The sequence below is a fragment of the Ambystoma mexicanum genome, chromosome 8 (assembly GCF_040938575.1).
Source record: "Ambystoma mexicanum isolate Mex_15411 chromosome 8, UKY_AmexF1_1, whole genome shotgun sequence".
Lineage (NCBI taxonomy): Eukaryota > Metazoa > Chordata > Amphibia > Caudata > Ambystomatidae > Ambystoma > Ambystoma mexicanum.
In genome coordinates this window covers 993,211,939-993,224,428 of record NC_090929.1, presented here as the reverse complement: position 1 = coordinate 993,224,428, position 12,490 = coordinate 993,211,939, and the positions used below count along the sequence as shown (strand labels likewise).

The following is a 12,490-nucleotide window of genomic DNA, read 5'->3' as shown; positions in this document are numbered from 1 at the left end:
GAGGAAACAATGTTGATCCTTTTCAGTGTTCCATTCTGAGATTCCTTTCATTTCCCCTGTTTCAGGTACCGGTTTGGGATCTGAATTTGGCCTTGAAATTCCTGATGGGTGCTCCGTTTGAACCTCTGCACTCTTGTTCTTTCAGATTGTTGTCTTTCAAGACGGCTTTCTTGGTTGCAGTTACATCTGCTCGCAGAGTGAGTGAATTGCAGGCACTTTCATCTAAGCCACCCTTTGCTGTTTTCGACAAGGATGGGGTTGTACTTAGGGTAGGTGCGTCCGTCCGTCCGTCCTTCCTGCCTAAGGTAGTGTCTGAGTTTCATCTGATCCAGAAAGTGGTCCTTTCTGCTTTCTATCCTTCCCCTCATCCTGCTAAGGAAGAGGAGAGACTTCATAGGTTGGACCCTAGGAGAGCTTTGATCTTTTATATCTCTAGGATGTCCAGGGTCAGATTGGACAACCAGCTTTTTGTGGGATACACTGGACACTGATCGGGCCAGGCTGTTACTAAACAGACCTTGTCCAGGTGGATTATCCTCACCATTACTGAATGTTACAGATTGGTGGGAAAGGACACTCCGGAGGGGTTCAGAGCCCACTCCGCTAGGGGCGTGGCTACATCCATAGCCCTGCATCAGGCGTTCCTATTAAGAATATTTGTGATGCAGCAATGTGGTCTTCCATCCACACCTTTGTCAAGCATTACTCCCTGGATACGCTCCATGGTCAGGCTATGGCCTTTGGTAAAGCGGTCCTTTATTATGCCATCTGATTGGGTATTCTAAATTCATTTCCCTCCTCCATTCACTGATACTGCTTTGGGAGTCTGTCAAAGATGTGGAATATGTTGGAGGACACAATCCATTTGAAGAACTAGTTACTTACCAACTGGTAACGTTCTTTTGACTAGATGTTCCTCCAACGTATTCCACATCGCCCTCCCAGCCTAGCCCTCTGAAGAATTTCCTATGCTATTGCAGCTTGCGTTCCTGCAAGGCTAGGTGCAGTCAAGCAGTCGTGTACGAACAGGTTGCACGTTATGGAGGAAAAAACATAAACTGAGGCTACGGGCGCTGTGCGTCCTATTTATAACATCCGATGACGTCACCCTCGACGGAGGCCTTCGAGGGACATTGATCCGACGCCATCGACGCAAGACACTCTCTGCCGAAAAAATGTCCGAAGCAGCACAGCTGTGGACATTACCTGTCAAAGATGTGGAATACATTGGAGGAACATCCAGTCAAAAGAATGTTACCAGTTGGTAAGTAAGTAGTTCATCTGAGGGACAGATTTCTTTTTTTAAGAGTGTTTCCTATAGTTTATTTTGATAGGCAGGGAAATTCTCTTTAGGGTAGGGATAGTGAGGCGTTTATCAAACCCTTTTAATTTAATAAAATTGCATCTCATGAAAAACCTTTACAGAGTGGTCTGCCTCACATTTCTGACCCCTCACAAGGCAGACACTGGCACAACCCTTGTGGTGTAATAGGAACCTACCTGAACATATTAAGATCGGGTACGTTCAAAGTATGGCACTGTTACAATATTTCACTTTTGGTTGACGTGGTGGATTTGGGGGAACCTTGTACCCTTTACAGATCTCCTAAATAAATACGGGCTGCCAGACTCTGAACGATACCACTACGTCCAAACCACTCACGCCATACAAGCACAATTATTCAGGTACCTCTGCGAGATCCCAAAGTGTTCGCCCTTGGAAGCTAATCTATTTGTAGAATGAATCACTACCAATGTCACCTCCACACTGCACCAAGTTATTACATCTTTTACAACTCGCGCCTTGACCAACTTAAAGAGTAAATGGTAAACAGATCTGACCTCCATAGAACCAGAGGATTGGATGAAGGCCCTAATGTTCCCTCGGGAGTTAGCAATCTCTGCCCGATTTCGATTGGTTCATCTCAACATTCTCCATCGAACATACAGTTCGTATACGCTGCTCTTTAGAGGTGGACGGCCGACACTCCCACACTGTCTGCGTTGTGATATCTGTTATGCTTGAGCTAAAACATGGCGCTGATGCGCAGTGCATTCTGGGGGCTCTCAGAGCTATAATGGATATTTATTCCATGCCTCAGTGAAAACTGCACTTGCTTTGCTGAAAAACATGCTTTCAATGTTATTCGTTGCTGAGCCAGGTATGCAGGCCTCAGTCAAGGACACTGTGCTGGGAAAGCTGCTGGGATCCACAGGTGCCGGCTGGCACCAGATATAAAAAAGGGTTTTGTTATGTCTTGCTCAGGATGAGTTATGGAATTGTTTTCCGTGGTGCTTTAGAAGAGGGAAGCTTTGCTCCTTGGGTTTACTGTCGGTTGACCTGGCCGGCAACCAACGGTCACTCAGCAAAGCGCAAGCGCTAATGCCAGAAGGTTTGAGAAATTGCCACCCCTTTTTGAGGAGGGCATATATGCGGAGCTCTGGAAAGGTCAGGTGGAAAAAACACAAAGACCTCAGTCGGAGGGGGGACGCCTTGTTCCGACCTTCCTGTGGGCTGTTGTGCTCTCTACCTGGCTGTTACCGGGGTCTTCCAGCCGCTTCTGGCGAGATTAGGGATTCAGTTATGCCCATGGTGATGTATTTTCTCTTGAATTCTCTATCCTTTTTGTGATTTATTTCTGTTTTATCACTTGTTGCTTCTTAGCTATGAATAAATAGCCGTATAAGTGCTCATTATTTTGCCAACTGCGTATCTGGTTGTGAGTTATTGCTCCGTCTACCTGCGTTCAAAGTATTTGCTCGGCTCTGTAAATGTACTGGTGATAAATGACTGTCCATGCACTCTTGGCGAGCAATACAGATATCTCAGATGAAACATTCTTTCATACTATGAGGGAGTGCCCGCAATTCTGATGCTTCTGATCCAAAACCCTTGATAAATTAGCAAAACGTTTCTGTCCACAATGATTATTCTCATAAAATGTGACATAGCTATGCTAAGGGGCAAACCGGAAAGCCCTCGATATAAATGAGTCTCAGATGTGAATGTTTGCATGTCATTGGAAAGAAGGCTATATGATGCTCAAGGTTGCCTTAATATGTTTTTGAAAATATGGGGCAAATGGGAAGAAACAAGCTGAACTCTTCTTTGCTGGAGCAGGCTTCAGGGTGAGCGGGGAGTTCCTGTCAGACTCGTGATCTGCTTACTTAATGTATGTCTTGATTCCTGTGTCTCGTTTGTGCTGTACTCATATTTGTTATATGTTTGAAACAAGTAAAATGCGTTATTTAAAAAAAAGTGGTACGACAGTATTCTCCCTTGTTGCAGCATCTGTGAAATCCGTAAGAAAAATCAGGAGATCTCCCTCATTACTGTGAGTGGGGAAACCCTAAGAAAAGCCAAGAGTACTACCAGAATAGCCTCCTTTGTCATAATAGTGGGAATAACAGTTTGCTGAACCAGAATCAAGAAACCAGAAGTGAGAGAATATATGAACAACAGTTAAGGAAAGAACCATTCTGGACATTGAGAGCTAATAGTCATTGGACACTTGAGAAAAACCCAAGAAGGTCCCTTGAGGAATTGCAAGAGCTAATTGGAACTATTCCAAGAGACTATAAGAAGATCAATCAATGAGGCTGAGACAATCATTCTCCTGAGCCCCTTTTTTTGTTTGCTGAATCCGTTTTTGATTAGTGGTAAGGTCAGAGTAGGATCGTTTTTTTGGACAGAGGACAGACTTTTTGCTTTGGACAAACCTCCCGGACCACAAGCACTCTAGTTGGAGTTCTGTTAGGTAGGGCTAACCCTTGTAGTATAAGAAAAGGTATGTCTCTTTCGGATTATTTCAATAAAAGCTTTGTGTAGAATGCCACCTCTTTCTCCTGCTTCTTCTGACTTACCACAACATATGTCGGTGGAAGGCAGACTGCAAAGACTGTATGGATAGTCTGGATTTTTTAATATACCACATTGATCTCACTTGAATTTGTACGTTTTTGATTGTGATGTGTATTATGTCATGAACCTGGACATGAATTATGATGACATTTTGTGGATGTTTATTTCTGATATTTCTTGATTTGTCATTTTGCATAACAGGTTATTATGACATGGTTGTGTATTACAAATACATATTAAAAAATGTTTATACATACGTTGTTAAATGTGTGTGATTGTGCCCCATTTGTATGTGATGTGTTTGTAACATCTGCTTGTGTGAGGCAGATGGTCGATCTATTTTGAAAAATGAATACCACCCCCATACTACTAGTTTATGTATTGAATTCCCAGAATGGGTAGGTATAAATGGGTTTGTCACCCTCCCTTTTAAGTGTTTGTTTACCTTCTGAATTGTGTCAAAACATGGGATTTGTTTGCTCCCATTAGTGTTTTATTTTTGCATATTTTCAATTTGTTTACTCTTCACTTTATTGGTTATTTTTGCCCTGCTTTAGTTCGTGTTGCACTGTATTACCTTTTGTCCAATTCCAAGCATAAAAAGCTGATGGCTGACAGTGAATTCTTGAGTGGAGGATGCAAGGTATGAAAAGAATTACACATAGACCTGCGACATAGTTCAAGAAACCTGCTTAGAATATAGGCAGAATTAGTGGATTACTAAAATGACTTTCTCATTTTGATAATTGACTACTGTAGATTGTTACTGTCAATTGCTGGAATACATTGTGTAGTCTGCACTGTACATTTTTTATAAATAAAATGCTTTCTTTTTCTTAAGGGACACCCAAGGAAATTGTTTCTTTCTAAGAGTGGAAATAACACTGCGAGGAGCCACTTACCGCATCTCGTTTAATGACACTGATCAGTTACCACCTCCATTTCGCATAGACAACTTTTCAAAGGTAAACATGTGCCCTATATTGTAGCTATTGTAGCTATTTAATCTTGTCAATTATAGAACATGGCTGCATATTGTTTCCTTTTTTTTGTTTTGTAATTGAAGTTGAAACAAAAGACGAAAATGTACCATTACAAATGACGCTAGATTAAATCTCACAAAAACCTCCAGTTATGATTAGATGCCGTTCTTGGAAATCTTGACATGGAGCGTAGCGCATCTCGATAGCATCTCCTCTGCTCTTGTGCCCCTCAGCTCCAGCACTCCTTGAATCTGGACATGACATTGGCATTCTTGCTTATAGTGCGCATTCTACCCCACCTAACTCAGTTCCCAACTTATTTTCCCCTGTGCTCAGCCATTGATGGGAATCAATTCCCATTTTTCAGAAAAACATATTTATTTTATAAATTTCGCCAACTTTGCAGACAAAAGTCAACCAGGGCAATATATGCATCATACACACTCTCTTTAAAAAAAAAAACAAAAAAAAAAACTTCTTATGACTCACCGAAAGAAAATCTTTCAGAAGTGGGGAAGGTTAGAATGGTAATGAGGAATCTGTAGGAGGAGAATGCATTGAAAGAACATTATCTATATGTCATTTTCCTTTCAATTGATTATTTCCAATAGCCCGGGGAAACACATGGCCCTCTAAGTGACTTCACTTCCACATAACAAGACAGGGTACTTCATTAAAGCACCTATATGTGCCGCTTACAGGTAGTCCCGCAGAGATATTGCGTGCTGTTCCTTCAAGCCATCCAAACTGTCTCCCTCATGCTCCACCCGCCATACTTTTGCAAAGTGCACCATAGAGCTGGTGCCTTTGATGAAGAGGAGAAGGTGCTCGTACCCACTTTAATTCTTTTGCCAAAGAAGGATGCAAGCCTGTGCCGCATCTGAACTTGTATCCGTGTAAAGACAGTTTCAGCATAAGTCAGCTTGGCTCAGATCATCCATGCACTCAAGTAACAGGGCTGGTTGGTGTAATTCAGGACACCTACTTTCCCATCCAATCCACCCCAATCACATAAAGTACCTGAGGTTCCTCGTTGTGGACACCACACCTTATACCTGATACACAGTTTGAGCTTCTCCTCTATCTCAGGTGGTCCCATCCCAGTAACTTCTGATGGATTATTTCCTCCCACAGATTCCTCATCTATGATACTTTCTCTCCAGCGCGGAGCAGCTCCATGTGGCACCACCGGACACCTTTCCCCGACCCGTGCCGTACATTAGGTTGGGGTCCATGACCTCAGTTCCTTTTTCTGCATGCTTGATTCTCTTTAGGAACACAGCTGTTCGGAATTTTGCAAAGATTCCTTCTCCTGTAACGGCCTCAGGCTTCTAACATTATGTATGCAAAGGTAGGTTTCTGACCCCCCACTCCCCAACAGGAGTTAGCTATATAGTTTGGGGGAGGAGAACAACCCTCAAGACTGTTGGTTGTGTCAGTCGATGTATCCCAGGCCTCTATGGGTATTGGCGGCAAAACGCCCTTCCCCTCTTTTTCCAAAAAGAAAAAGGCAACTAGAGATCTTGTTCAAGGTCGCAGGGCATGAAGTGGAGGTCGGAAGACCAGTACCCAGCCCAAAAGTAGCAGAAAACTAAGAGGTAATGTTCACCAAGCAGTTTCTCTAGGCATCACTGTTCTTCCTTTTCTAAGAAGAGCCTACACCACCCCAGCGACTCCTAGGAAGCAGCTCTATTGGTACTGTTTTCCACCCAGTCTTCTGTCCTGGAGGAATTGTAGGCATTTAGGTTGAATATGGCTGCCATATTTGCCAGGGCCCCGGTGCCATGAGGACCCCCTGCACTTGGCCAAGCGGCAGGTATCCTGCGAAGAGCCCCAACCACACGCTTAGGGGCTTTGCCCCGTCTCTTATGGGCAAGGGCCCGTCCCGTCCCTTCGCCAGCAAGCTCCATCCTCGGGTGTCGAGTGATCAGCTCTGCTCTTTTACTTTGCATCCTCTGCATCAGAGCTCCTCTGGATTATGCCCCGCTCTCCTTTTGGAGCTGGCTTCCGACTTGAAGGAGGCCAGTAGTCTGGATACGTCGCTGGAGTTGGACATTTTAGTGGTGCAGACTCCTGCAAAGTTTCAGGCCTGATTCCAAAGGCTGATAGCCAAAGTGGTGTAGACAATGGTATTAACAGCCCCTTCCAAGCTGAAAGTTCAGTTTGTGCTTAAGGATATCTTAGATGAAGGTCCTTGGAAGAAGACCTTTGCTACACTTTAACCCGGCAGTTGATGCTCTAGTACCGGACGCCTGCCTCTGTCTCTATGCTTGATCGAGACTTGACAATGAAACACTGCCTTTAGCCCCGGCCTATCTTTCCTCCCATGCCTACCATGAGAGCTTGGTGGCTGCAACTGCCAACCGGAAAATGTCCATGTTTCCTTCTCTGTCTCCAGACAGAGAGACCAAGAGGGTTGTGTGAATGGGGTAAGAAGGTTATCGCCTCAGTCAGTCCTGCAATTAATGCCTCCTGTGCCCAGGCTACATTTTCTTTTGGTTCAAGATGGCGGACTTGCATCTCCTCTGATATTGCAGTCATGGCTGGACAAATGCTGACACTGGCTCAGGCACAGTGACGGGGAGGCACTGCTGGAATAGGACATCAGGGTTCACACAGGACTTGTAATTGTTTATTTATATTGCACCAATATACACAGGAAAGTGTTTCAAAGCACTCAAGGAGGGTGGGAACAAGGGGAAAACACAACAGTCGCTCAGAGCCCTTGAAATCCTGAGACGATAATAGTCTGCACAGGCATGGTAAGTGCGTAACATACACTTAACAATTGAGACACAGTAAATATGCCTGACGGCGATACTGCATTTTTACCAGTGCAATTAAGGAGAGAAGACCGGGGAGAACAGACAGACGATCTTCAGGCATGTTGCATTTGGATCGTGCAAGTGCGTAGACGGTAACAGGGAGGGGAGGTCCAAGTGCACCCAGTCTGTGAAGAATGGGGTAAGAGCAGAGAGAGACGCTCTCTTGGGTTATTTCTAAGTGCCATGAAGGTGGGGGGTGTAGGGCTCTGAGGCAAGTGTGAGAGAGGGCTGGTGGGGGTGTTGCCTACCTAAATACTGTCCTTCCCAAGCCCTCCGCTCATCTACCTCCAACCAGATTTGGAGGGAGCTCTTTATCCTCTGCAGGGGCTTCCCTCAGGAATAGCCTCCCTGCCGTCCTCTGTCTTCAGCTGTATCTCCTTAAGTTCCGAAAACTTGTTAAGACATTCCTCTTCTCCTCTTCCTTCTCTCTCCCTCTACCCTGCTAACCTCTGTCTCCGCTCTATCCCTCTCTTCCTCCTTTTCCGCACAGCATGCTGACTGGCCACCTGGTGTACCTCATAGTCTCACAGGTTCCTGGCACCCTTGCCAGTCCCCTCGCACTTGCCTCTGGGCCTTGCACTTGCTGCATCGTTACTGCACTTGGTCAATGACCCATGTGAGTGGCATCTCTCAGCACTTACCCCAGCTTCTGAATGACTGGGTGCATTTGGTACCCCCTCACCCAGAGTAGTACATTCCAATACCTGCCCATCCTTTCTTGATAGGCCTCACAAAAGGTAGTTGGTGTCATGGGTATCAGGCAGGTAGTTGGGGCAAGCTGGGTGGAGGCTTGGCCGGCCTGGCATAGGCACACAAAGAACCCATAGCAAATCCCTCCTTTAATTCCTTCCTAGTGTTTGTAGTAACTTCCTGGTTACCACTTCCTGTTACCAAACAGGAAGTGCATGATGATTCATGAGCTCTCTAGTGTTTGGGTGTGGCTGGCTATATAAACCACACCCAAGATTATTCCAGTGCTTCGTGTTGCTTACTGTGAGCTGTATCAGCAACACACTTGCCGTGCTCTGGATCAGCCAGCTTCTGCTTACCTGCTCCGGATTGTCCTACTTCTGCTTACCCTCTCTGGATCATTCTGCTTCAGCTTACCTGCTCCGGAAGAACCTCAGTTCTTACTCCACGCCGCAGCTATCTCCAGTCAAGAGGGGACTTGTACACTGGCACCTGTAAGAACAAAGAAGAACTGCGTTAACACGCGCACATCAGTAACGCTGCGCATACTCACTGAATCTTCCTGCGATGCTGCAATCCATGTCAGTTGTACGAGCACACAAACCCCTGCAAAAGAAGGAAGAGACATTATTCATTGCGCTCGCCCCAATAATGCAGACACTTATTTCACTGCGCTCGTGGTGCATACTTACCAAAAGCCTCTGTGTATACTTACCCAACCACCAAGTCTCCCATAGCGCTAAACCCAGACTCGAGGCACTAATACCACATAATTTCTCCTGCAAGGGAAAGGGAGAGACATTACCAGGCGCGCTCGAATTGAAGGCGCTGCGCAAACCTAGCAGCATCTAGCTTGTACACGCAGCGCTACTCACCCACAAAAATACCGGCAAACAAAGATAATACGGACAATATTGGACACTCAACATTCTCCGCGCAACGTTCATTTGTGGGGAGGACTTTCTAGTCAATGAAGAAACTGGCGCCTTGAATACTCTGCCTCGCTGTGAAGGCATAAAACAGCGTTTGGCATCTGAACTCAGCCCACAGACATTGGCACCAATCACATGAGTGAATCGCGCCCACGCGAATGCAGGGTGGAGTGCACACCCTACTAAAGATCAAGGTATTCCTCCGGGTGAAATAGGGGAAGGGAAGACTCTGGGTCAAGGGAGGGTCGTCCATCGCTCCTGCAGAGACACAGGTGAGTGTGACAGTTGGGAAGAAAAGGGAAAGGTCACTCCTTGGTTTTACATCAGTGACACCCCCTCTGGTACCAGCCAAGTGTGTGGTGCTAACGGAAGAATTCCATACAATGGATCTGGATTATCCCTTCATATAGGACTCCACTAGTACCGTTTTTCATTTAGACATAATATGAATATATAATCAATTCTACCTTTTCAGACTTTCAAGGAGCAGATCTGGTGTTTTGTGGCGATCTGCACACCTACAGCAATGGGGGCCAAAGATGCAAGAGGTGCCCAGGACGATCTACGAAGTAGAGATTGGAACAAACGGATGACATCAAGATATCTATTTAACACGGACGCCACATTGACCGACAAAAACCGACAAAAACAGTACTCCGACATGGAAGAGAGGCCATTCGAACTCCATAATCGATTACATTTTTTTCGCTTCGCAATCATTTTTACCTAACTTAGTCAAAGCAAATGTGATAATAAAAGCACAAAGTGACCACAACCTGCTGTATATAAAATGGTCTTCAACAAACCAACCAAAACCTCACTATCGGACAGCAGTGAAACCAGTCGGAAACGGAAATCGTCTACGTCTGTCAGTGAAGAACATCAAATTGCTAACAAAAATGTATAAAAACCTGGACAGCGACACCCAAGTAGATTACAGACCTATTCTGGAACCTCTTCGACGTGATTCAGGAGAGCACAAGAAAAGACACTGATCGGAAATTTCACATCCATAAGTTTGAGTCTCTTCTGGCAACCAACAGAAACAAAGTTTGCAAAGCCAAAAGATTATCTGAAAATAACAACACCGCAGCCAACAGGGCTTACACAAAAGAGGTACAGATGAGTTATAAGACTCGGTTAAGATCATACCAGTTAGTTCTTTAACACCAGGACTCGGTAGAAATGATAAAACGAGTCAACGGCACAAATTCCTGTGACTTCTGGAAGCTAATAAGCCCATTGGGGAAAGTATCCGATGAAATGCTAACAAACGGAATCTCAGAACAACGTTGGGTAACATTTTATTCAAACCTATTTGAATCCCCGGACTTCAACTCAGAAATGACATTACTACATTCAAACTTACCATGGGTTGATTTACATGACATTGATGACATCAGGCTGACTGTATCAAAGCTCAAGAATTCGAGAGCGCCGGGGACGGACGACATTACTAAAGTTGATTTAAAAACTTCACCAGCTAAATGGGCCAAATTAATAAGCTTAATATTCGAAAGATGTACCATTTTATGAAAAATCCCGCCATCTTGGACGACGTTAGTTGTTGTACCGATCTATAAAAAAAGGTTGCAAAGAGGATCCTAAGAACATTCGACCAGTGGCCTTGCTCGATGTAATCGGCAAAGTGTTTGGAAGCCTGTTCTTGGACAAATTCCATTCTTGGGCAAAAACACCCCCTGTGCTGATACTCTTCAATCAGGATTCAAGAAAGTACCAGATACAAGCATTAACATCATGTTTCTCAGTATCCTTAAATCCAAGGTCTTTGAGGGAAGTCCTCGAATGTACTTAGCATTCATAGACCTTACTCAGGCTTTTGACCTTGTAAATAGGTCTAAACTCTGGCAGAAACTGGAGGGCTTGAATTGTCTGTCGGCGATCTTGGGACCCTTAAAAGCCCTCCACACGGACACCAGCGTCCAAGTACGGTTGAGCAAACGAGGTTTACTTTCCTCTACAATTCCCACAGCCAGAGGGGTTAAACAGGGCTGTCCACTGGCCCCTGCCCTGTTTTTGGCGTACTTTGGAGACTATAAGGAAGCAAATGCTACGATTAGATCTTTTCCACTGGCAATAGGACATGAAAAAGTGCCCCATCTCTTGTACGCAGACGATCTGATTCAACTAGATCAAACAGTCATCGGCCTTCAACGTCAGTTAGATTCTTTATCCAAATATACATTGGCCAACAACTTTGAAATAAATAAGTCCAAAACAAAGATTGTGGTACTGGAGAAGCCGCAAAAGAAAAGAGAAAAATCGAACTGGTAATTGGAAGGAGTCAGAGTGGAACAGGTTCTGGAATTTAAATGCTTGGGTGTCATGCTTGACAGTACAAAAAAAGAAAACTCAATGCAATCCCATCTTCACAAGAAAGTGAGAAACCTCATTTCACAAGCAACAATTATTGACAGAAAGTACAGCCGTTTCCCTTTGCTACCGACAATAAAATTCTATCGAAGCAAAGTTATTCCATCAGTTACATATGGTGCCGAGGGTATGCCGTTTCTGCCAAAAACAATTTGGATTCAACTGGAAAGCTGTTCTGGAGAACAATTCTCAATCTCCCTAAATCGACACCAATGGTCCCGATTAGGTGTGAATTAGCCCTAAATTCACTTGAGGCTATTGTTCATAACAGCATAATGCTTTACAGGAAAATCATTGACCCATTCAGTCCACCGATCTTTTTGCTGGCTAGAGTGGACATGGAATCTGGTTCAAGCAAAATGATGACCCAATGGGAAATTGACTGCAAAGAAAGAGTTGCTTCAAAACCCAACAAAGACAAAAAAGATTAGACGAGACTTGATTGGATTTCAACTTTGGACAAAGCCCTCAACTACAAGTTGACATCGCACCTGCCAACAACTGCGAGAAAGCTAAACGAAATACAGTCATTTCTGAAGAGACATCCAAACAGAAAACTAAGATCTACTCTCTTAAGGGCACGGCTAAACCTGTTGCCATCAAATGAAATTATGAAAATAAGAGGGCTTTCGTCTACACATAACTGCTGATTCTATGATACACCTTCAATGATCGAAACATTACAGCATCTTCGAAGGGATTGTGTCCTCCGACGTATTCCTCATCTTAGATATCTCCTTCCAGCTCTGCTGGCCTCGGAAAAATTTTTCTCTCTAGAGGGCGCTGCGCGTCGACGTCCTCCGA

The 12,490-nt window shown here is 44.6% G+C and overlaps 1 protein-coding gene across 1 annotated transcript in view; it reads left to right on the top strand.

The window, feature by feature from the left end:
* Window positions 1–12,490, top strand: part of VPS13D (vacuolar protein sorting 13 homolog D) — a 3,263,180-nt gene that overhangs the window by 2,665,291 nt on the left and 585,399 nt on the right. The window contains exon 53 of the mRNA XM_069610908.1: window positions 4,704–4,827. Within this exon, the coding sequence (XP_069467009.1) occupies window positions 4,704–4,827 (124 nt within the window). The remainder of the gene's footprint in view (window positions 1–4,703; window positions 4,828–12,490) is intronic.